We start from the raw sequence: 24,908 nt of genomic DNA, 5'->3' as shown, positions 1-24,908 counted from the left end.
GCCGCAAAAGAAAAGACTTGCTGCCTTGTCCATGTCCTCATAAACACCAATGGTGGTGGTGGGACTCTCAGCATGCTTTCTCGATATGCTCTTACCATGTGGGCAGAAATTTGAACCTGGCAAGGTGGTGTGCAATTGATCATAACGCTATACCAAAAAGGTAACCAGAGCAATGATTTTAAAAGCAGAAGTTATCCTGCATTGGCAGGTTGCCAGGAGTCTTGCCACCGCATTCTGAATCAGCTGCAGCTTTGGGTCATCTTCAAAGGCTGTTTCACATAAAACATGTCACAGTAATCTAGCCAGGTAGTGATCAAAACATGAGTTACAATCATCAAAGCATCCTGATCTAAGTTAAGTCACAATTGGTGCACCAGATGAAACTGGGCAAAGTTTTCCCTGGCCACTTCCTCCACCTGTGGGTCCAACAAAAGCCATGAATCTAAGAGGATCCCCAAATTGCAGATCTCATCTTCCACATAAGCAAGATCCCATTAAGAGTGTCCTGGGAACCACAATAAGGCAATTGGTTTCTGGACAAACAGTAACTCTGTCTCACTGGGATTCAGTTTCAGTTTGTTTTATCTCATTTAATCCACATACAGCTTCCAGAGACTGGGTGAGGATGTCCATAGCATCTTCTACTTGGCCTGAGGTGAAATTTATAACTAGATACCATTAGCATACTGATGATACAGTATCCCAAAGCTACAGTTGACTTCTCCCAGTAGTTTCATATAGATGTTGAACCGTGTGGGAAAGAGAGCTGAACCTAGGAGATAACCTGCATGATAGGGCCAAATACCACTCCTATCCTTCATTACATTGGTTCTTGGTCTCAGGTCTAAGATCAAAGTGTAGATTATTCGCCATCGCTACAGAGTGGAACTGCCTACTCAAGAATGAGTTGAATCACTGTAAAAAAGCACCCTCAATACCCAACCCAACATACAATCGTTGTCTGAGGAGAAAGGAAGGCCCATCCTTTCCAACAAGGTGCAGGCCATCTAAAACAGCATCTGTGGACTACATTGAGGTGACACAATAAGAGTGAAAAAATACAAATTGCCACCCTTATCACCACAATACAGACTTGGACCTATGTTTGATCATACTCACTCCTCATCTTCTGTTACCATGACTCTATGCCTATCCTTCATCTCCTGGAAATTTTTGCTAAATCATGGAGCAGCCACTTAGGGGCAATCAGATCCAGAGATCAACAAGGAACTTCCAGCAAACAACTATAAAAAATCCCAACTGCCTGCTGAAAAAACACTAAGGTCATTTAAAAAAACAACAACAGTAGGCCATTCTAATTAGTCCCCCATCCTTGTGACGCTTGATGGTATTGATGAGCTCCATCCTGACCATAAAGTGATTTGCCAAAGAACTATCATGTCTTCCAACTTCAGATCACAGGCCATCTGCTTCGAGGCAAGGATTGCATCTGGTTCAGATGTTCCAGCAGTTATGAGTCCAAGGCTGGAGAGGTACACTGACAAAGCCTTGCATATGTTCATTGCCACCTCCATTTCAGCCTTGGAGTGAGATAGGACTACCTCCTTCATCTTTGTTCAAACAGATCTCAATATGAGTCTAAGTCCACTTATTTCCTCCCCAATAAAACTGTGGAGGAATAAGATCTTATTACAAATAGACCTTTAGTCACTAATAGCAGCCTGAGGCTAAGGCATCCAGCAATCTAAAATCCAGGACCTACAAACAAGGTAGCTGGGTTGGAAGAAGGGCACCAAATTGCTGATCCCGCTTCTCCTGGAATGGTCAGTCCAGTGCCTTCTGTTATATTTCTCTTTGCCTATCATAATAGAAATTGACTCCTTACTCTCTTGACCTCTCCTGATGGCCTTCCAAGCTCTCCCCCAAAATCCCAGTATGGAGCATCCCACCAAGAGTTTCTATCCTTCCCATATCCCCTCCTTCTCAAGCCACATCCACATAACCACAATCCAGCATTTCTCATATTCTTACGGGTCCCCTTCAACTAGGGCTTATAGATCGAGGGTAGACCTTCTTGTATTCTCATGCTGATGGGGGGATCCTTAAGAGAGTTAAAATATTGTTACCAATTGTACTCCTATCATCAATCATGATCATGGCAGGAAACATAGAGAATCATGGCCAGCACATATCTGCAACAACTCCTCTACATCTCCAGATAGACCTTTTACATGGCCAAAGGCTTGAGGTAGAGGAGAAAGCAATGGGTCCCAATGAGGACAGCATGGGCTTGCTGACTCCCAGACCAATGAAAATGGGAAACATTTTTCCTCTTTCTAGTCTTTCTTCATGTCAAGCTCCAAACAGCAGTGCATGACCAAGAAATGAGATTCATACATAAGTCTCAGTAACCAGGTTTAATGCAAAGAAAAAGGAGTTACAGAATCTTGAAGTCTAGTCCCCATGTATTAGAGAGAACATTAAGGCAGAGTCTCTGGGTGTGATTTGATTCTCTTTTTCATAAACTCCTTAACGGATGGAATAATGACTCACTTAGGAGATAAGGTTGGAATGTCCATCTGGTCCTTGTCTGCCATATTTTGGAAACATTTTTCTTTCTCCCAGATTCAAGAGAATTCCATTACATCCTAACTCTGCATGGCAACAACTGCAGGGCATCTGACTCCCAGCAATGGGAGTGGAAGTTAACAGTGGCCCCCTTGACTACAAGTTCCCTTCCTTCCACTGAAACTTCTCTCTGGGGTTGGTAAGATATACCAAAAAGCACAAACCTGCTTTTTAAAATTGATAAAAGCAGTTTGATGTTGCTAGAGATCCTGCTGTTCAAACACTTAAACACTGTGACATCCATTCCCAAAGAGTAACGTAGATAGATATTATCCTACAGTCCAGAATTTCAGTTATATGTGCTAAATGGGAGTAGAAACCCAATCGTTGAGAAAGCCAATCGTTGAGAATTCAGAGAGAAGACTGTCCTGTTTCGTCTAAAATCCCAGAAAAAGCAGATCCTCTGTGTATACCATTCTTATGTAGCCACTTATCTGCACTAACACATACTATTTGCATATGAACAGCAAGCATGTCCAAACCATATTAGCCCAGGCCACGCACTAGTGTCTTTAATGACCGGCTTTCTTTGAAAGAGCAGCATATACGAAAATATGATTAGCAGGAATGTACAAAATCTACTATTTCAGGAACTCCTCCAGACCATGACAATCCATTCATTCTGGGAGTGATGCAGTAGATTTTTGGAAGTTACTCCTTCAAACCAGAAACAGATTTTGCACATACCCAACAGTACATTACCTAGTATTTTTGGATCGCTTATAGTAATGAAGTTAAAAAGTTTGAAAGTTCATTTTGAAGGACACAGTCTTGGCCTGATTTAGTAAAGTTTCCCATATTAAAAAGCAAAACTGTTTTACTTTCTTATAAGAAAGGCTCAAACCAAATATTTGAAAAAAAGAAAGCCAACAAATAAGTTTGTACCTATTGTTCTTCGAAGATCTTCACACTGGCTAATGTGAGGAAACTTCAGGATTTCCTTCCATTTTTTGCTTTTACCTTTGCGCTTTCCTCCACCCCCTGTAGGAGAAGAACGGATTCTGTTATTAAGTTTGTTATTATAGCCAATTCTCATTTTCCTTATACCCTGCCTCCCTCCACAAACACACACTCCAGCTGTTGTTTGGTACATTCATGCATGTACATATTTTTACAATACCCATTGTTTTCAGTATCATAAACTAACTGATGGGGGTTTCTAGGACTGTGGTTATAAAGATATGCAACAGTTACTGGGCAACTGTAAACACTTCCTCCTCTTGTTCCAAAAATAAGCAGAATGGCCAGTTGCTGCACAGACAGCCATCTGTATAACAGGAAGCAGCCATATGCAGAAAGACTGTGATGTGTGTGTGTGTGTGTATCCATATGCCAGTCAAACTGGGAGCATCATCCAAAGTCTTGTGCCTTATCTACTGAACAATGAATAATCTTTTTCCCTGACAAACTCACTTTATGCAACATTGGTACCAAAGTACTGACTGGGCTGCATAACTGTCAACCTGCTCCACAGACCTGTTTCTGCCTATCTATGCTTACAAAAACTTGGTTTTAGATGGCCAATTAGTCTGAGCAATGATAAGCAGCAGTAACACCCTTTTTGTACCTTATTTCATTTCACTATCATTTCTGAATTTCATCCAACACCTTGGGTTCTTAGGGACAGCATACAGACCATGGAGATTAACATTCCTGTCACTAACTCGTTTGTGCCCAAAGCAATGGCATTCTGCAATGCCAGTCTCTAGCATCATCTTCCTCCACAGGAATCCTTTGCATCCCACACAGAGTTTAAAAGCATTCTCAGGAAATAAAACTGGTGACTGGAAGCAGCTGAGTGTTGGATTTAATGTATGTTTGAAAACAAAGGCAAAACTTACAGAGGGCATCTATGAACACCAACTTTCAGTCAGAAGACACGATAAACTTCTTAGTCTCACAACACATGGACAGACTCAACCATAGTTTCAGCTGGGAAACTGTGAGCATCTAGACCAAGCTAAATCTAAAAATGCTAGGAAATTCCTGGAAGCTTGGCATTCAGATAAATCAGCCATTGATGGACACATAGAGATAAGCACATTTAAACATCGTTCAAAAGTGACTATAAAAACGCTAAGAAGGAAACAAAAATACCAGAACACATCCTCTCAAGCAGCCAACACCCAGATAAGCAGAAAACAATACCCTAATCAAGGAACTAACCAAGGAGAAAATCACACCCCCACCAACACTGGCAGGGCAAGCTGCTACATATAAACAGGCAGCAAACTCCACACTCACTAGCACTGATGATGTTACCTAGTCGGGTAATGAAATGTCTGCAATCAAACAACGAAGCTCAGAGAGTGCCAAGGACCCCAACAAAAGCAAAGTTAAGATACGGTAGTAGACAGCATTTGGGGGAATTGAAGGGAGTGGAGGGGGGAGTGGAACAACTTCACCTGAGTGCCCTTCTGCTAAATTGACTTTTGGGGATTAGCACCAAGCACTATGGCAGCCATTCCAGTGACTGCAAGTTAGCCATTTTGTGTGAATACTCACAATATATTCTTAAATTTTAAAATGCCAGAATTAACATATTTGTCAGGCTCCCCAGCTTGAATTCAGCAGAAGCTATCCAGATTCTCAACACAAGATGTTTAGATAAAAATCTTTATTGTTCTAAGAAGAAGCAGTTGAATCTGTCAGCAGGACTACAGTCCCCTCTTAATCCCACTGCAGTTTAAATCTGGTGATTTGTCTTCTCCCTTAACAGAAACTTTGCTTTGCACTCCTTTGACTTGGTGCTCAGTGTAAATTGATTATTGACACAATCAGTGTTCCTGCTCTGGAAACATTAGCACTCCTGGAACTCCCACAGTTTTTGTCTTTAAGATACCAAAATGCTCTGTTGTTTTTTGCTGTGCAGCCCACAACAGATGCCTAAGTGGAGCCTGGCGGGAGCACAATGCAGAAAGATGGAGAAAGACTAACAAATGTTCCATCGCAATGCAAACTAAGGCGAGCATGAATCTCCTTGGGGCTTTGGCTGCACAACTTCATCAACAGTAGATCCACTTGTATGAGTGAATGCAGTTTTGTTGCAAGGGATGCTACTGGTTGTCAGGATTAGGTTTGGTTCCCCCTCCCCATGCAATAAGTATGCTCTAAACAGTTAACAAAACTGAATAATTAATCAGTGTCAAAATAAAAATGATCGATGTAATTAAATTCAGTAGATTAGAAATAAAATGATGGCAAATAGCAAACAGGAAGGAAGGAAGGAAGGAAGGGAGGGAGGGAGAGAGGAGAGGAGAGGAGAGGAGAGGAGAGGAGAGGAGAGGAGAGGAGAGGAAAGGAAAGGAAAGGAAAGGAAAGGAAAGGAAAGGAAAGGAAAGGAAAGGAAAGGAAAGGAAAGGAAAGGAAAGGAAAGGAAAGGAAAGGAAAGGACTAAGATGCCATCCAATAGGGTTGGGTGCTTAATCTGAGGCCCTGGAGCCCCTTCCCCCAACTTAAACCACAGTTGCGGAAAAGCAGCAGTATGGTTTCCTACTTTTTGAGATAGAAGCACATGAAAGTTGTAGTATATTTGTTGAATATGTATATTCCATACACTATGTTTTTTTTAAAAAAAAATAAAACACCCTCTGGCCAACCTCCATAGCATGAGGGGAGAAAAGGTGGGGGCGGGGAGAGGAGAGAAAGAGCAATTTCTGGTTCCATCCACTTAGATGACACAAACTCACATTCTTTCTGCAGTTGCTCTGTCCACTGTAGGTTATGCTTTCAAAGGAACAAAATGTTTGGACCACAATTTGTTGTTTACCCTTCAAGCAATACCCAAGTTAAAATATTGCTAAAGGAAAGAGAAGACTTTTAGGGTGGATGGAATACCAACCAAATATCTATATACTGCAAAAATTTTCATGTCTGTAACCTTCAACTGAGCGAAACAGTGCATCATAGAGGAACAATTTTTGAACCAAGGTACCTCAGATGGGCTAATTTACAGAATGCATCCAAAATCTAGGACCCATTACTCCTGTGGGATTGCAATTTGGGAAATTTGTGGCCACTTCAGGACTGCTGTTCTGCTATGCCACCATGGTCAGCCCAGATCACATGATCATCATGGGTGTATCCCCAACATCTTTCCCCTTTGTCCCCTATGCCCAATTGGCCGGCAGCAAGGCCTGATGAGCAAGTGGCAATTAGCTGCTTTCTAAACAAGGAAGAAAACTGAAATTTCTTAACAGCGGTGGGCATTGAGGGAAGGATGAGGGAGTGATTTGGATGCCTGCTGGTGAGGTAGGGCTGGCTGGGAGCTGCTGGTGGTGGATGGGTGAATCCTCTTCCTCCCTTGAGGGAGGGGGCCCTTGGGGACAAACCAGAATGGGGAGTGGGGGTGCAGTTTTCCTCATGGTCTGTGACTCCCTTTGTTCCACCTCCCCCCAGCAAAGTGGCAGGCAGTTCCATGGGTCAGCCAAGGAGGAGGAGGGGGCTTCACCACGGCTCTCCTGAAAGTTGTGAGGGGAGGGCAAATGGTGCAAGCCTGTATTATATGAGGGAGGGAGGGAGGGAGGGAGGGAGGGAGGGAGGGAGGGAGGGAGGGAGGGAGGGAGGAAGGAAGGAAGGAAGGAAGATTTCTGATGCTCCCTGCTAGCTTCCTATGAGCAAAGTCAATGAGGAAGCTGGCGGCAAGCTGCAAGCTGCTCCCACTCCCACTGCTTTTTTGCCCTTGGTCATTCTGTTTCTCTGTTTAGGTAAGGAAATATCTCTGAATCATGACCCAACAGGTCACGGGTTGTCTAGTCTCACCTAAATACTTGGAGCAGAATCTCTCACCCAAGAGGCACTACTAGAGAGAAAACCCACACGTGCCTATCTGCAAGCCACTTCCACTTGCCTTCAAAGATAGGTAGATTCACAGGGGAGGAGTAGGTTGACATTTTTTTTGTTGAGGAATTAAAGGTAATAAAGAATACTTTGAATAGCACTGCCAATTGGCAGCTCGTGTGTCCAACCAAAAGTCTGGCTCCAACATTATGCATCACGTGAGGGTTGCTGAATAGTTTTCATCATATAATGTCTAATTGTACCTGGTATAGATGCAGCTAGACAAAAGTATTGTGGGCCACAGTTACCAGGCCCCCATCTAGCATGAAGGAAGGTGCTAGCACTATATTCCCCTTTAGGTCTTATGTCCAAAGACGTGTTTGGATTTGTTCTGAATCGGTTCTTTAAAAATTGACCTAGTGAATGTTCTCACCTTTAATCTTATTTCTCCTGTACATTATCTTTCTTTTCAACATTACATCTTTTTGTTCTTTCTCAGCTAAGTCTCTGCATTCATTGTCTATAGGCTTTTATGTGAAGAGGATATAATTCTGCCTTGTCCTACATTTCTTAATTTGTTTAATGCGGCACACCCCATTAAACACCATCACACACGTGCCTTTTATTATTTCATTAAATTTCTCTACAGCCCAGTAGCCAAATCTCACAGGGTGGCTCATAAATGAAAATTTTAATTCGTAACATGTCAGGAACATTATAAAACATAACGCAACACCTAAAAATGTATCTAGAATAGAACCAGAATAATATCATTAACAGTTTAACAACATTAACAGATTTTTTCAAACATGATAAAGAACTAAAACTCCTTGAAAACACATACAAATATCTACTTTCTTAGTAAATAATGTTATTTCGACCTCTGTCTTTTTCCTTTGACTCCTGACCTTATTCAAATTCTATTATATTAAAAAGGTATTTTAGGAAATGCCTTACTTACAGGTTCAAAAATTATGCTTGGGCATCCTTCTTTCTCTAACCTGGGGTCTGCCAAATATATTAGCTATTACTAGCAGGGGATGATGGGAGTTATAGTTCTAATTCCTAATATTCCTAGGAAATTCACAGAACTGGATAAACATCAATCACTAGAGCATCAAGCAATCTTATCGAGCTTGGCAATTTGTACATTCCATTACTTACAGCATCAAGGAGAATCTGAAATAGTGATTACAGGCATTAAATGCAGAAGAATAAAAACAGTGTGAAGTAATTATAGCGCAAATGAATGAAGCAGAAGCAAAGAATTGTTATCATGAGACACAAATATTCTGCGCAGAAAAGATACACACAAGCATTACTAAAACTATGGTGTTTTTTAAAAATGCATTTCTGCCAAGCTCTAAGAGAGAAAAAAGGCTGAAGCGTTCCCTAGTTACAACGATGATTGGTGTACAATACAGCCAATGGCTTCTCCCTTCAAATTCCATGTCCTACAAGCAGAAGAGCATCACTTGATGACTCATTTGCTTGTATCCAAGTGCAATATAGCAGCACTCTTCTCCCTGTGACGTCTTTACATTGAGGTTTCCAATCAACTGCTTTAATCTGGCTGACCTTTCCAGTTTGAAGCTTCTATCTTGAAGCTATCCTCACTTGCTTGCTTCAAACGCAATTAGGCATGATGACAGGAGTATATGTGTGTGTACGTACGTGTGCGTGCATGCAAGAACATGAGGCCTTGAAAGACATAATGCACCAAAACAGGTAAGACAAGGTAAATTGGTCAAACCAAAAACTAAAAGGAGATTTGCCTGACTGCAGAAGTGTTCAGATGAAGACTCTCCTTGATCCTCACTGTGTCTCCCTGTCTTTTCATGCTAGGAGACTCCCCACTACTGGTCTTGCTAGCAAAAACTGAAAAGATCATCACCTACATGTCCCAGATTTGCTATTTAGTTGTCTGGGAGTTTTCTGATTGAACCATATGTATATCTGTGCCATTACAAGGAGAAATCCCTATGTTTTTCAATAAAAGGCTCAGCATTTGGACAGAGCTCCTTGTGTCATGTTTTAGTCATTGTTAATTATTAATAGCTTAGAGCAGTGTTGTCCAAACTTGGCCACTTTAAGATGAGTGGACTTCAACTCCCAGAATTCCCCAGCCAGCATGGCTGGCTGGGGAATTCTGGGAGTTGAAGTCCACTCATTTTAAAGCGGCCAAGTTAGAACAACACTGGCTTACAGTATAAAGAGGATCTAATGAGCAACTTCTACTGCTTCATTTTGAACCGTATGAAGTAGAGATGGATATTTGGGGTTGAGTGGGAATATTCTGCATAGCTGAACAAATCTGGGACTTCCGGGGAAGCAATGGTGACGGCTCTGCAAGAGCGCAGCCAATGGCCATGGTGGAAGGAGGAGCCGGTGAATGGATCGGCTCCTTGGAACCCCTCTCCAGATAAAGAGAGCACTAGATCACCTATAAGTTTGCTTCATACAGAGGCTCCCTGTGAAGAGATCGTAGAATAGTGATCCCTGGTGAATTTGACAGCTCTGGACACCAGGCAAAAATCATCCTGCCTAAACCACGGTTCAGCACCTTCAAAAGGACATTGGGTTCCCCCACTTCCTCTCTTGATTACCTTAAGAAATGGCTTTTAATTGATTTTTGGATGCTAAGACACTTCTAAAGGGCAAGTTTCATTACGTCAGGAGAGTTTCCTTCTATCCTGGATGAAAAAAGTTTCATGTAAATTTAAGGACTAAAAAGAATTTTTTTAAAAAATTTTTGGAAAACAGCAAAAGAGGGACTAGAATGTTGATTTTGGAAAGTTAAGGGGCCAGATGGACTTGAAAGAATATTTCCTGTGGGTTGTTTCAAATTTTATAAAAGTATATATGAAGATTTCAAAATTACTCTAAGAAATCCTCCCGTGGGAAAATTTTGCTGATTGGAAAATAAACATAAGAAGGGACTTTGAAGGTTGACTAGAGGGAACCAGAGAACTAAGGATTACAATTACAGGAAAATAGTCCTATTAATACAATGGAGCAATATTATCTGACTATAGAAGAAATTAAGGCTGTCTGGGAACAATGTACTCAGAAATTGCTTTCAAGATTGTTTGCACTATAAAAATGGATCTAACAGAGGCTATAGAAGAAGAATAGTTTTTACTGGACAAAATAGAGACCTAGGGTGACTTGAATGTGGATTTGAAAATGGATTACAAAACTGATATGAAAAAAGATGATGTGGATTTGAAAACAGATTTTCAAAAACAGAATGACAGACTATAAGACTGATATGGAAAAAGATGCCACAATGGATTTACAAATGAAACTGGCTGATGTTTAATAACTAAAGGGGACATACAAATAATAAATCAGAAGAGTGACTTGGATAGCATTCTTATCTTGGATTTACAAAAGGCATGGGTTAAACTACTGCAGCTGTTCCTGAGTGGAGACAAAGAGAAAATGATGCGAAATCAATTTGTGGGATATTATTATTTGAAGAGATTAAAGATCAAGCTTTTTAAAAGTAAATGGAAGGAATACAAAGTGTATTTATTTGACCAGAGTTAAAATATAGATGTTGTGATTTCTGGTAGCTATTAATGTTATTTATTTTTGACCAGGACTGAATGATGATTTAAGATTTGTTTTTAAGATTTGTTATTTGTTTATAAATGGGTAGAGATTTCTTTTGCTTTATTCTTCAGAGTAAGTGATAAGTTGGAATACAAAATGGATTTATTTGATTAAGGCTAATATATATATATATATATATAATTTCTGGTAGCTCTTAATGGACTTTTGCTGAATAGAACTGAACAATGAGTTTTTACAATTTGTTTATTGATAAGAGATGAGATATGGGAAGAAGAGATTTTTTTTTTTTAATTTAAGCACCAGAGAAGGTGTTAAGTTATTGAAGTTTTTTATACTTGTCTGAAGAGAGCGGGGAGTCATATATATCTCTTTTTCTTATTTTTTTCCCTTTTTTTCTTTTTTCTTTTTCTCTTTGTATTTTTCTTTCTCTTTTTTTCATGTTTTATATTTTTCTTAGTTTGTATTAATCTTTTATCTTTATATTTGTGAACTTTAATAGAATTATTACAAAAAATTTGAATAGCTGAACAAATCTCACTGTTGTTGGACTAATTAAGTTTAAAGGTTGAGGGATGGCTCATGGCTCTACAACAAAAGGGTAGGAATCTGATTTTGCCCATTTTCAAATTTTAGGCTGAACAAGTGATGGCTAAGAATGGGGATGTGCGTCCTCTGAGCAAAAAGGCAGAATACATGGCAGTAAAGATATATGCATGGATGTATACATTAGTGGTGTCCCCAACTATGGCTCTTCAATCTGTGCACATTTCCTGTGGAAGTCTGAAGGGGTCTTATAAACCACCATGCAATCAGAAATCATCATCAAACAGAATTCCCAACTGTAGGCAAGTTTCTAAGTACTGTACATTCATCTGAACATGCACAGATGCCCTCCTGAGGAGCTTTATATGAAATGTACAAAGATGAGGAATGGAGCAGATAATGATACATCAAATTGGTCTAGAATGTATTCTGACATACTGTATCTTGACCCACTTTTAGATCACCACACATTCAGAGGATTGCTGCAACAAAGCACATATCTTACAAAATCTACTTGTACATAAATTACCAAACCACAGATCATTCTTACAAACTACGAGATGTTTTCAAAGCCAACATTTTCACTAGATGTCTTCAGAATGCTATGTATGCTATATATAAATCAAAGAGCTTTTAAAAAATGATGTACAAGTGTTGGAAATACCCAGCATCACTTGCAAAAAGGCATTTGTTATATGACATTGCCTAATAAAGTTCACTTATGTTCTAAAGCATCATGTTGATTATGTGCCATCGAGCTGTTGTCGACTCATAGCAGCCATACAGACTTCAGATATTATCAAGTAAATCAGAATGCTATATTTTCTCATTTTTATGGTGCCTCCACAATAAGGTGGGGTCCAAATTACTTCCTTTGCATACCACTGCTGTCAGTATGAAGTGCTAGTTGTCAACATGGAGCAGAAGGCTATCTTTTGGATTAGATATTGTTGAAGAACAGAAACATACAGCATATGGATGGTGTTCTTTGTGGCCAAGGCAAAGACTAAATCCATTTTTTAGGCAATGCTACATATCATATATGCTACTTTAAAAAACCCAAACCCCAAATGCAGACCAAAGGTAGAGATGCATATTCCACCCATGCCTCCCCCCCTCCCCCCCACAAATGCTCCCTTATATTGCCAAGGAAAGGTTTACAGTGAGAATACACTGCTCAATGTGATTACAGACTGCATGAGATCAGGAACCCTGTTCAGTTCTAAATTCACGTTCCCTTGGATTCAAATAGGAAAAGAACTTATTCTTGAGTATATATTTTCTTTTGTCTATATACTGAATAATAATGAGATAATGAATTCAGAGCACTAATTTTAAAAATATCTGGAAGATAAAAGTATCAGTACAAATTGCATGCTAAGAGTAAACAAACTTCAATTTTGTCCAACCCATCAACCTAGACATTACTGAGAGTGGGTGAGAGAGAGAGAAAGAGAGAGAAAGAGAGATAGCCCTTGTTTGTTTTTTTCTCTGGTCTTCAGGTTAAGACAGCATTAGCTCGGCAGTATAATAGTAGTTTTCATTACAAGGGTAGGCATTTGTCTGGCACTAGATAAAGGCTAAAATCCTCTGTAAATAAAAACTGCTTGGAGATTGACAATGAACAGATGTTCTGGTGCAATCTTTCCCTGAGCCCAGCAGTTAATGATGTGAAGTCAGAGGTCATGGATTTAATTATCCAATGAATAACATTGATTAATGGCTGTTTCCTCTCTTCTAATGTTGTTCACACAAACCATGATGCCATGTACTTACAAAATAATGCCTGTATGTTGGAAAATAAAGTGGATAGGCTCCTAACCCCTTAATTCTATGAAGGCAAAAGACATTCCATTATTGCTAATGGAAACTGAAAGCTATTTTGAGACTGGATTAACTCTTTAGTGGCATCTAAACACATTATTTAAGATTGAACTCCCCCCCCCACCCCCTGGGTCAATATGTCATTAGAATTTCTAGACAAGATACTGGTAACTACAACTTCCATAATCAAAGTTATCTGGTTACCTAGGTTTCCTCCTTTTTTGAATTTAGTATAGGTACTGCCTTAATTACTCTGGGCAAGGACTTAAGCTGGGGTAAGTTAACGGAGGGCTGGGAAAGTGACCCTGATAATTGTCCTAGTTCCCTTTGTGACTTTGGTACTATTAATTATCACCTCCCTCTTCTAATGTGGTTTGGATCTTAGAAATAAGGATTATTAATTTTTTAAGGTCAAATTTTCATTCTAATTACAAGGGTCCCATAAATATACAAATTATTCTTAAATACCACAAGTTCTAAGCACTGTTGTGAAAACCCCCAAATTCAGTTTTCAATTGTTTAAACAATATAAAAATTGCTGTTAACAAGAAAAGTGGTAAGATCTCAGTTCTGTACATAACAGGAAAAAAAAAAATACACATTATATACAGAGAGGGTCTTTCTTTGGAGATATTTCCTGAAGCTTGAAGCAACCCAAGTTACTTGAAAAACAACAAGTCTTTTATCAGAACATAATTCTGTCATGTTACCATTTCTGTAATTCTATCTTGATTTTACTCATTGTAAATTGTAGATTGATGATACACGTCTACTAATAGCATTAAAAAGACTTGTAACAATCAATGCCAGGAATTTTATGATAAATAGATTCTATTAGCCAATGACCATTGTGAGGTTGATAACTGGGTTTAAAAAGTATACGTTAAGGATTTGTTAAGTATTTTAATTGGAAAAATCAGGCTGAGAAAGGATTTTAGAGACCATTTTACAAAATTTTACAGATTGAAAAAGTGATAGCCCATGTGATGATGAGAGGATACATAGCCATGTAAGGCTGTGTCCATATACACAAATGTACAACTATGCATAGGGAACAGGGTGTGTGTATAAGTATGTATGTTTATAAATATTTTCAGTGAGTACAAAAACAGAAATATTAAATTGGTAAAACAAAATGCTTTGGCTTCTGCACCTATTTTAATGTGAAACAGAAGCCAAACATTTTGCTTTAACATAGGCTAATGGTCTTGCCAGCTACTAGTTTAATTCCCCACAATACCATACCTGGAGACTTCTTTGATGTGCTCTTTGTAATTACACAGATACACTATCTTTGACATTGGAAGCCAGGATTTCTATCACTTGTCTGTCAAATGTGAGCACTTTCAGGTGCCCTCCAGTTTAAAGTAACATTTGCAGACAGGTTCAGAAGTCAGTGATACTCTTATCTTCTGACCAAACTTTTTTTGTTACTAAGAATTACTAGGGACAAAATGTCAAACGAGAGAGAAAAATAATTGTTGGGATTCTAAGGAAAAGGAATATGACTATAGAATAATCTGCTACAGAAGGAGGGATTTCATGAAATAACATAACATATATAAACATGGAGAGAGAGGGGGAGAGAGAGAAAGGGAGAGAGAAGTTAACTATATTTTTAAATTATTTCATCTGCAGGAAAAGCAGTACCTGTTCAAGTAATTCCCCTAAAAGTCATAACTGTTTTCATCTTATGAGCTTCTCTAATGTTGTCAATTCCAGGCCTGGATGAAAGAACAAGACTCCTGAGTTCCTGTGGCATAAGGTACAATGTGTTTATTTTGGTGGCAATATCTAAAGTTGCTTCTGTTAATTCTATAGAAGACCAGGAATTTCACTGAACCATGTGGTAGTGATGAAACAGACATCATAGTTACTCAACCTGTGATTGTATGATACTTAACTATGACTTCCTCAATGAACTCAGTGTTCTGGTTTTCACAGCATAATAAATTAAACTGACAGGACCTGGGTTCACACAACACATGAGGTTAAAATGTGCTTGGCTACTTAGTGGCTCAGTGTGTCAGATGAGCAGAACCACTGTTTGGCTACTATTGACTTGGAAAAATTTCACAAAAGATCATTCAATTTACCCCCCCCCCCAAAAACCCCCAAGCCAATTGGTTAAATTAACATATATAGATAGAAAAAATAAAGTGGTGTAAATCCATTTAGCATCTGTTTAGTTCAATTCATTTCTCACTGTACTGCATGTATACATTAATTCATTCTCACAGTACTTATGTGGCAAGAGCAGTTAATATCTTTCTCTCACAATATTTATGTTGCATCCTCAGCAAACTGAGGTAAGTCTTGATGTAAATTCCTCCCTTACATGCTTGAGTCCTGTCATCTGATGCAAGCGTGTAAGTTGCAATTTTTGCTTCATGACACCATGATGCATGTGTCCTCCCTTGCCAATGCTTATAAATATTTAATTACCCTGTCATAATAGATATTACCATAGACATTAATCAGAGTTACAGCATGATCTTACCTATACTTAATCAGAAGTGGATCCCATTGTTTAGGAAGACCTAACAGTTCTAATGAGAGGGCCTGTTTGAATTTCCTCAGATCTTTCTTTTTTTAGTAGCCACATAAGCTTGTATTTCCTCTCTAAGTTGGTTTGCTGACTTAGTTTCTCTTTTGGAGTCCCAACACGGGACTGTACAATATTGTATTATTTTATTTTATTTTGTTTTTACAGGTAGTCCTCACTTACCAACTATCCTGTTTAGCGATTGTTTGAAGTTATGATGGGGTAAAAAAAAAAAAAAGAACAGCAGTTTTGCAACCAATCCTGCATTTACAACCATTGCAGCATCCTGCAGTCACATGATCACCATTTGCATGCTTCCCAACTGGCTTCAAAAAGCAGAGTTAATGGAGAACACGGAAGTAAAATTGCAAGTCATGGTCATGTGATATCACACTTAATGACCATGGTGACTTGCTTGCTGACTGAATGGAAAGTGATGTCATAAGTCCATCATGGTCATATAATTTTCTGTTTAGCAACCACAGCGCTTGGTGATGGAGTTGCCAGTCCCAGTTGTGATCACTAAGCTGTAAGTCTTTAGACTACCTGTATTCTTCCAATAAAAACTTGCCAAAAAGCAAGCTGCAGGGATAATATATTTAATACATTTCAATATGTTATTTTCCATGAACCATGTAGAGAATATAATTGTTTGGTAGCCATTATTTTTAAATTTAATGTAATTTAATTTAATTCCCACAATTTCTCCTTAAATATATTGCATTCCTCATATTTACAACTCTGAATTCTTTATGAGGATTTTATGTATTAGTACTACCACTACTATTGCTACATCAGAACACAGAGCACAGTTTTTTGGTATTTGATTTATGATGATGTTCTACATAGGCTTTTTTTAGGCTAAAAAAATCTAGAAAGATTAAGTATTCAGAGGCTTGACTCTGTATGCCTGAGACTCTAGTGCAGAAAAATGGCAATATAACCTTTAGAGTTTCCACAATTGCAAATCAGAACAACTATGTCAAACTTGTATAAGCAAATGACCATTTGGTACAAATTTCCTTTGGTACACCTTACCTGTTGAAAATCCAGATGAAGCAAGGACAGAAGTTAACATAGTTTGGATCCTCTTCTCACTGTGGATGGATTTAGAAGATCTGCAGTAGTATAACCTTCACTTTAGATTGTGCAGGTATCAAAAGCCAGGCTGATTTGCCTCACTAGATCAAAATATAAAAGTGTACCTCCAAATTAGCCATTTTCTCTGGAAAGTGTATCTTCCTCAACCTGGGCATTCTAAAGAAGCCAGTCCAAAAACAGCACGCGTTGCAGGGAAGGAAAGAAGGATTGTAACTGAATGCAGCTCAGGGGCTTTTTGGAGTGTACGGAATAAGGCTGTACAAAGCATTTGAAAGGGGTACTTTAGAAGAGTGTGAGGACAAAGCAAGGATACTTCTTTGATGGGATAAAGCTGCTGCATCGTCTGGAAGGTTCAGCGGATTGTTTCACACATTCTTCCTGACTGTTGTGTGGGTAGACGCAGATGCAGCTCAAGGACAATAGCCTCTGAAGCAGCCACCTGAGCCTTACAGAGAGTGCCGCTGCTTTAATGCTTCAAGGAGGGATGTTTTGCTCATACTAACATAGTTCACAAATGCTTTGTACAGCCGTAATAGTGCAAGGCTGCTATTGTAGGGATTGGCAAGATAGTACCCACAGACACCAGGACAGCAAGCATACTCTCTGACTCAACTAAACTGACCCTTGACTGATCCAGCAAGACTCATCTTTTTGCTATGGGAATGCACTAGAGACAGAGCACCATATTTCATGCTATATGAAGTCACAATTTCAGTCTGCTTCCAGAAACTCCCAGAACAGTTATGCCTTAGCTGCGCTAACACGGAAAATGAATCCAATGAACTCTTTCACAAGCTAAATTGCATCCCAGTGAAATATTTCTTTGGGGAAGGGACAAAGAACCCTATCTTTGATGCACTAACATTTCAAAGCTTTTCACATAGTTAGTTTCCACATCTGCTTGTGTACTTTTATAAAGAGATCAGCAGAAAACACTTTATGTAACTGAGAACGGTAAAGGCAAAGGCAGCTTTGTGACTAACCCCACAATGCAAGTGAAGGTTTGGGTGCCAAGAGAAGCGCTGAGGCCTCAGCAAGAGCAGTCCATTCTGGAAAGAGAACAGCTCACTTTTCTCTCAATTTATCCTAATGCCTATGTCTTCCTTGGGACACAGCAGCAGTAGGCAGATCATGACCATATCAAGTTGATACTGATGGGAAAAGATGCTGCTGTCTGGAGGCAGATGATACTCTCCAAAGTTTCCCAAAAGTGCTCATAAGAGCTTTAAAAATCCTTAAAGCAGCTTTAGATGTGTCTTTAGTCTTTAGATGTGTGGTTATTTCTCACTTTTGGACAACTATAAAACATAATTCATACCCAGTCTCTTGAAATAACAGTTCTGCTTCCTAGCTGACCTGAAGAATATTTGGAGAGTTGCCTTGGAATTTAAACATTAATCCTATCATTAATCTCTTGTCATTTAAAAACATTAGACATTTAAACATAGTAAAATTTTCCTGTCAAGAAAACTTGGTTATTTTCTTATAGCTCTTGAAATGATGAAAATCCTATTTTGCTTTCTAAAAAGGAAGCACTTTTTGGAATACAGTTGATCAGAGGAGTATGCTCTGCAACTGCAACAAAGATGGCATTTCTGCAGAGCACCCAGACTCCAGATCTCCTTCCTGGAGAAAAGACTGGCTGATTTTGTATCCTTCTCCTGGCCAAATTCTAACCTTCCTGCTTGCCCAGACATTCTGAAGATGTTTTAAGTAGAATTAAATATATATATTCTGAACTGGTTTTAGATTTCCTTTTAGTTGCTGCTTTTATGCATTGGTTTAATGTTTGCAGCTCTACTATCTAGATTATGCATGCTGCCACAGACTCACCTTTGGTGATGAAGGAATATTTTAAATAAATTGGTAAAAATGTGCCTTGATCCTTTCTTCTTGGCCAAGGTCTAATTGTAACAAGTTGGGGGATGCAATGATTTAGTACAGCAATCTCCAAAGTGTGCTTCCGTGTGCCAATAAATTCTGAGAGCTCCAAATGTGAGCCAAAGGAAACATACTAAGTATGGGTTTATTTGACTACCCTATGCCAAGTTACACCTTTAGAGCATCTAGCTCAGTAATGCAGGCTCTGATTGGCAGCAGCTTTCTAGGATCTCCATGAGGGAAAAGGTCTCTCCATCCCCATCAGTGGATCATTTTTTTCCTGGGAATACTCATGATTAAACTGGAGATATTGTCTGCATGCCAAACCTATACTTTACCATTGAGTTATGAGTTATGCATTACCATTGAGTTATATCTCAAGCATTCAACTATTCATTTGGTTCATGCACTGGATTAAGCCATAAATCTTGGAATACAAAGCAAATAGTTGGGTTCCTGTAATACATTATGCCAAACTAAACAAACTATATTCTGCCTTAGTACAAGTTGTGAACTGCATCCCTAGAGGGTATTGCCTGCTGTATTTGCATGCACTGGTCACGAACAAATCTGGCTTTAGATTTTGGCTTATAAGAGCCTATTTTCAGACATAATGCTAAGGAAACCATGGAAGGCATTTCCATAGTTTGTTTAGCCACTTCAGCTGTCAGAGAAGCCAAGCAGGAGCATTTCCATAAGCTTGAGTTCTAAAGAATTCAGGTCTTACAACCTAAACCAGACAATAAAGGAACAGAGGGTGAAGTTAGCATCAACTTTATTAATTTATTTTAAACTATTTTAAACCTTTGGAGCCAAAATTCTGAACAACAATCTTAAAATTCTTTTTTGCAATAAATGTAATGCTGAAATATGCTCATTCTATTATATTTGTAATGAGCTCAAGACAAATGCTGCATAAAGCATTATGTTATGTTGTCCTTGTACTAATCCTGTGAGATTACTTAAAATGAAAATGATAACTTGATCCAAAACCATGTAGTTAACTTTTACTGCTGATCAAAGGTAAATTGGAACTAATGTATCTACTACCTGTATTGCCTTGGTAATATTCAAGACTGATTCAAATTCCATATATGCAGAAGTATTGCTACATATTTATACATAGGGGTCTTTACTTCACAAGCCTCTGAAACACTGGCCTCCTGCAGAGTCTTCCCAGAGTCCAAAAAGAAATATAAAAGAAGGGACAGAATCTGGCCTACATTTAAGAATATACTGTCCTGTACAATTCACTGTGTCTGAACACTATTTTAGCACTAACTAAAATAATCAAGTCAACAATAAGATCATTTCAATCCAAGCAGGGTAGCATGGTTTGTTCCATGAATTCACAGATGTCCACTTGAAGAATTGCAGTTACAGCTAAATAACCAATTACTAAAGTATTTTAATCTATTAATATTTTTATGGATTCTATTTCAAGCTTCTTCTAATGCAATAATGAGTTCTACTTAGCTTGCAATAGCTAAGTACTTACAAAGAGTAATTTGATTTAAACAGCAAATTCCAGAACCCCAATAACTCACCCGCTTACTCTGATTCTTTAAGAGCTGAGAAACAGCTTTCCCATGATCTCAAAAATAATTACACTAGGTAGAAATAAATCAGAATCTTTCAAAAAGACAAAAGTATTTTCTTCTCTAAACATTTTTCATGAAGAAAGAAGATAATGTAAATATAGCAAGCAAGAATAACAGCTGCATCGTGATCTCATAAAATATATCCAAAACCATCACATTCTCATGCATTAAGAAATATATTAATCCAGTGAAAGATTTACAGAAATATTTCACCTTTGGCACAACTATACAGTATTTAATATGATGAAGGTTAAATAGTTTGTGTAACAGCATCAATCTCCAGTTTCTATTTATAAGTAGTGCTATAAGAAGTTTACTAAGAGTTCTCTGGAATAAAAAAGACTCCTTCCTGTGGAAGTTGTAGAGTTTTACTATTCTACTATTATTCTACCATTACAAGATTTCAAAATATAGTTTCCATTTCACAGTTTTAATTCCATCAAATTACAAAACAATTGGCCATGTCAGACAATTCTGGGAAAATGTACAAACTGCAGGAATTTTAATTTGCAAAATTTAATTTAAATTTAAAAATTAAATTTAAAAAACAAATATAAAAACCCCCAAAACTAGTTACTTCCCTGTAATTGCTGTTCTATAAATGGTTCTTTGGGAATTCCCCCACATGGGTTGGGCACTGTGCTCTTTGGTATCTTCTTACAGAACTATTAGGCTGCCTCCCTTTCCCCTAACTTATCACACAACTGGTTGTGGCTCCAACCTTCAGTTCTTAAGACTAACAGAGAAGATTCAAAAGAACAGTTACTCATCTAAACCAATTGATGTAAGACAGCTAATTGGGTGAATTCACAGATCACTCAAGAACTATAGTTACAGTTAAATAACCACTTTTTCATTGTCAAGTAGCAAGCTACTTGCCTGGAGGAGGGTCTGGTCATAATAACTGAAGGCAGGACAACTCTTGTAATGATTACAGCTCTCTGGAATAAAGATCTAGTCCATAGTTCTGGATGAAGAGGAAGGGTTGAACCCATGTAACCAACTGGAGTAACTCCAGTAGGTATAGTGGTGCTTAAAAGTTTGTGAACCCTTTTGAATTTTCAATATTTCTGCATAAATATGACCCAACACGTTATCTGTTCTCCACACAAGTCCCAAAACAAGATAAAGAGAACCTAATTAAATAAATGAGTCAAAAACATTATATTTGTTTATTTATTCATTGAGTAAAACGAGTGAATTCATTTATTCATTGAAGAAAATGATCCAAAGCTACCAGGGACTTGGGTGGAGAACAGATCACATTTTAGGTCATATTTATGCAGAAATACTGAGAAGGGTTCACAAACTTTTAAGCATCACTGTAATTCTCTGGAGGAAGGCTTCTGATGGATGTTATCAGTTACACTGACTACCAAGAGACACCTCATGACCAGACCCATCCAACTGGGACTCATCAGAAGTGGATTCAATTCCTAGTAGAAGGCCTGAACCCTTCATTCAGCCAAGCCTCAATGTTTCAAATATGGAGTAAGGACAAAAAATGTGGACGTGATATTGCAAAGAGTTAAATTGCTATTTCTGGGCAAAGTCCTCAAAGAATTTTCATTTAGCAACCAATATAATCTGCTTTATATCCATCCCACAAGGACTAGAAATTGAATCCAATCTGGAAGCAACAACAATCTGGATGAAAGATTTGTCCCTGATGGAGTGAAGATCAGATCAGCAATTAGATGGCTGATGAGGCCACCAACTTTTAATAAGTATGCAGTTAGTCAAATCCTGTTAACCTTTGATCTTTGCCAAGATTCTAGTCAGCAGATAAAGGGCAGAAACATGGGGTGCATTCCAATAAAAAGAAAATGTAACTAAGAAACTAAGAATCTATTGTGTCCTGCTGCAAAAAGATGATGCTCTGCCCGTTTTTCCATGATGCAAACAATCATCCCTGAGTTAACCTTAATAAGATTTGGTGAGGATGCAGTTTATATTAGTTGTGCCGGTTGCTGACCGCAATAAAGTTATTGTATAGTTTATATTAGTGAGCAGCCATTCTGGTATGTCTAAATTGGTCAGTGAGGATTTGTTGCTTCAAGGCATATGGATTGCCAGGATAAAGTTGGATTGATAAATGCAGCAATGCAAATCTATACTTTAAGGTGAAAGGGGAACATACTGTGTGCTACCTTTTGTGTTAATGTATCAAACTATTATTAAATAGGCTGGCCTTCCAAAGTGCCTTCCAAAACAATGATCTGCCCTAGAAGAATGACTATTGAGTACGACACCCTTCAGAAGTTGAGTGAGAACTCAATGATTCTGATATGGTTAAAGAGGAAGGTCTCACTTTTGGTTATTCAAATGGATGAGAGGACAGCTTGGAAGAGTAGATCTCAAAGGGCAACTGCCTAAAACCTCTCTTTCCAATACTGAATTCTGTGTCTAAAGAAGAACCAGTGAGGATTGGACAGTACAAATTGGAGGTTTATCAATAGTGGGTCTGGGTGTGGTGGAATTGTAGAAAGCTGTTGTAGAGAAGAACTCAAGGCTTCTAGAGTCAGAATGAGACGGCAACTGTTCCTTACTCTCTTTTTGCTTTTTTCAACCGGGTTGGATCTGAGCAAGGCATAGCAGGCCTCTTGGAAAGCTTTGAATCCTTAATGGGTTATTCCTTCCAAGCTGATAATTTGACAACAGAGAAGATTAGAGGGCTGTAGTTAATTTTTGGACATAGAAGGAGGCTTGAAGGAAAACTGTGGGTAACAATAATTCAGAGTTCAGCTTGAAAACAAGAAGAGTGATTGTGATGAACCTGTTTAGGAAATACCTGGAAAAAAATCTCTACTGCCTGACCTTCATCAAAGCAATAAAGATGTTCATCTGATCCTTGTGCAGTGCCGGCACCTGCAATGGAAGGTGCCCATGAAGAGTTTTTTAGAATATTTAAGATTAATGAAAACAAGAAAAAAAATAAAAGAAACCAAAAGAACGCTCAAGATGGCATCAACATGTGAGTTACAAGCTTGTGCAAAGCCTGTTTAGAGCCTTCCAGAGCTTATAGAATCATTTGGTGGGGTCCAAATGATTTCAGTGATTGAAATAGCTCTAGAAGGTTCTAAATAGGCTCTACACGGGCCCTTACCTCAAATATAGGAATCACAGAGATCACGATGAAGACTCTGTTTTCGTTATTTAGAAGAAAAATCCTAATTTTTCATTAATTATGATTGAATAATACAAAAATAAAGCTTCAGGAACCATAGATTTTCCAATTTAAATCTGAAGGAATAAATTTACCTCTCCCACGTCCCCATTTGCTTGCCACAGATGATTCTTTCTGACATGGAAATCCCTGATGTCACAACAGCCTAACAGTGGGAGGATTTCTGTTTGAAAACCCTGCCAATTCTCCAACGTATATTCAAAAGGGCGGGGAGAGAAAGTGTAAACAAGGTTGAGAGGCAGTCTGTTTATATCCCCTACTAACTGTAAACAATAGTAGGGATTTAAAAAAAAATTAAATGAATATGACAGACTCATACATCACTCTTTCCTTACTTCGTTAGGCCTGAGAAAGCATTCTTACTTTAGTTTGTGATCGCTGTCACTGAATTCAGTGAAACAGCAATGATTTGGAGACAAGGAAGGTCTTACTCCTAGCCTATGGCCTGCATGTGTCCTCACCATGGTCCCAGCATCCCTAGATCACACTACTGAAATGCAGCAGCAAAATAGCCAAATAGAGTTCAAATAGGTCTCATTAAAGGAATGATAATGATTTGGCTCTGACAGGTCTCCTCATTTCCACGCTGTTCCACCTTTGACCATGCTTCCTTAGACATTCTCCTGCAACTATCCAGAAGTTTGAGAGGATGACTTGGGGCCCCAAGCCCTCAAAAGTTGCCCACCCATGCATTAAGGTTACACATCTCATTTTTAGAGACACTGAGCATGCAGTATGTTTTGTTCAAATCAACAATATGCACATTCACCAAATGTCAAAAAGTTTGACAGGTTTTGGCTCTGACTGAAATTCAGAGCTGAATGTATATGTAATTCATCCTTCATCCCACAGAGCACGAGAAGCAGTTCCAGTTTTCCCCTAACTGTCCTCTCTGCCAATACAGGAAAAATCAAGGAGTACTGGGAGAAAAATAGGTTTGGATCATAAAAAATTCTGAATGCTAAAAACCCAGCAGAGAATTTTTAACTTTCATAATCTATGTTCATCTGGAATTACAAATCCAAGAAGAAAACCACAACTAAGGCATATGCCACACAGTTGTACATCTATATTATAACTAAATATAGTTGTACAATTAAATACAACTGTATTTTAACAATTGACTGTTTGAGAGATACTCTCATTCATTTAAAGGGTTGCAAATGTAATATAGTTTAAAAATAACTTCTCAGAGCTCTGATGGTTGATCTGAATACAATTTGACCTTTAGGGCTTCAATTTAAATGCCAAGGGTCACAAACACACTAATGCAGCTATT

The 24,908-nt window shown here is 38.5% G+C and overlaps 1 protein-coding gene across 3 annotated transcripts in view; it reads right to left on the bottom strand.

The window, feature by feature from the left end:
• Positions 1-24,908, bottom strand: part of GRK5 (G protein-coupled receptor kinase 5) — a 172,500-nt gene that overhangs the window by 114,068 nt on the left and 33,524 nt on the right. For 2 of the 3 annotated variants that reach the window (XR_015794345.1, XM_088131854.1), the window contains exon 2: positions 3,475-3,570. The exons of the other annotated variant lie outside the window; for it this stretch is intronic. Coding sequence is in view for 1 of the 2 variants with exons in the window: in XM_088131854.1 (XP_087987980.1) it covers positions 3,475-3,570 (96 nt within the window). In the remaining variant the exon portion in view is untranslated. The remainder of the gene's footprint in view (positions 1-3,474; positions 3,571-24,908) is intronic. 3 annotated transcript variants of the gene reach the window in all.

This window comes from Python bivittatus, unplaced genomic scaffold, assembly GCF_059951505.1.
Source record: "Python bivittatus isolate LINGU-HERP-01145 unplaced genomic scaffold, Pbiv_v1 ctg000980_np1212, whole genome shotgun sequence".
NCBI classification, from domain to species: domain Eukaryota; kingdom Metazoa; phylum Chordata; class Lepidosauria; order Squamata; family Pythonidae; genus Python; species Python bivittatus.
This window is presented reverse-complemented; position numbering and strand designations above follow the sequence as displayed.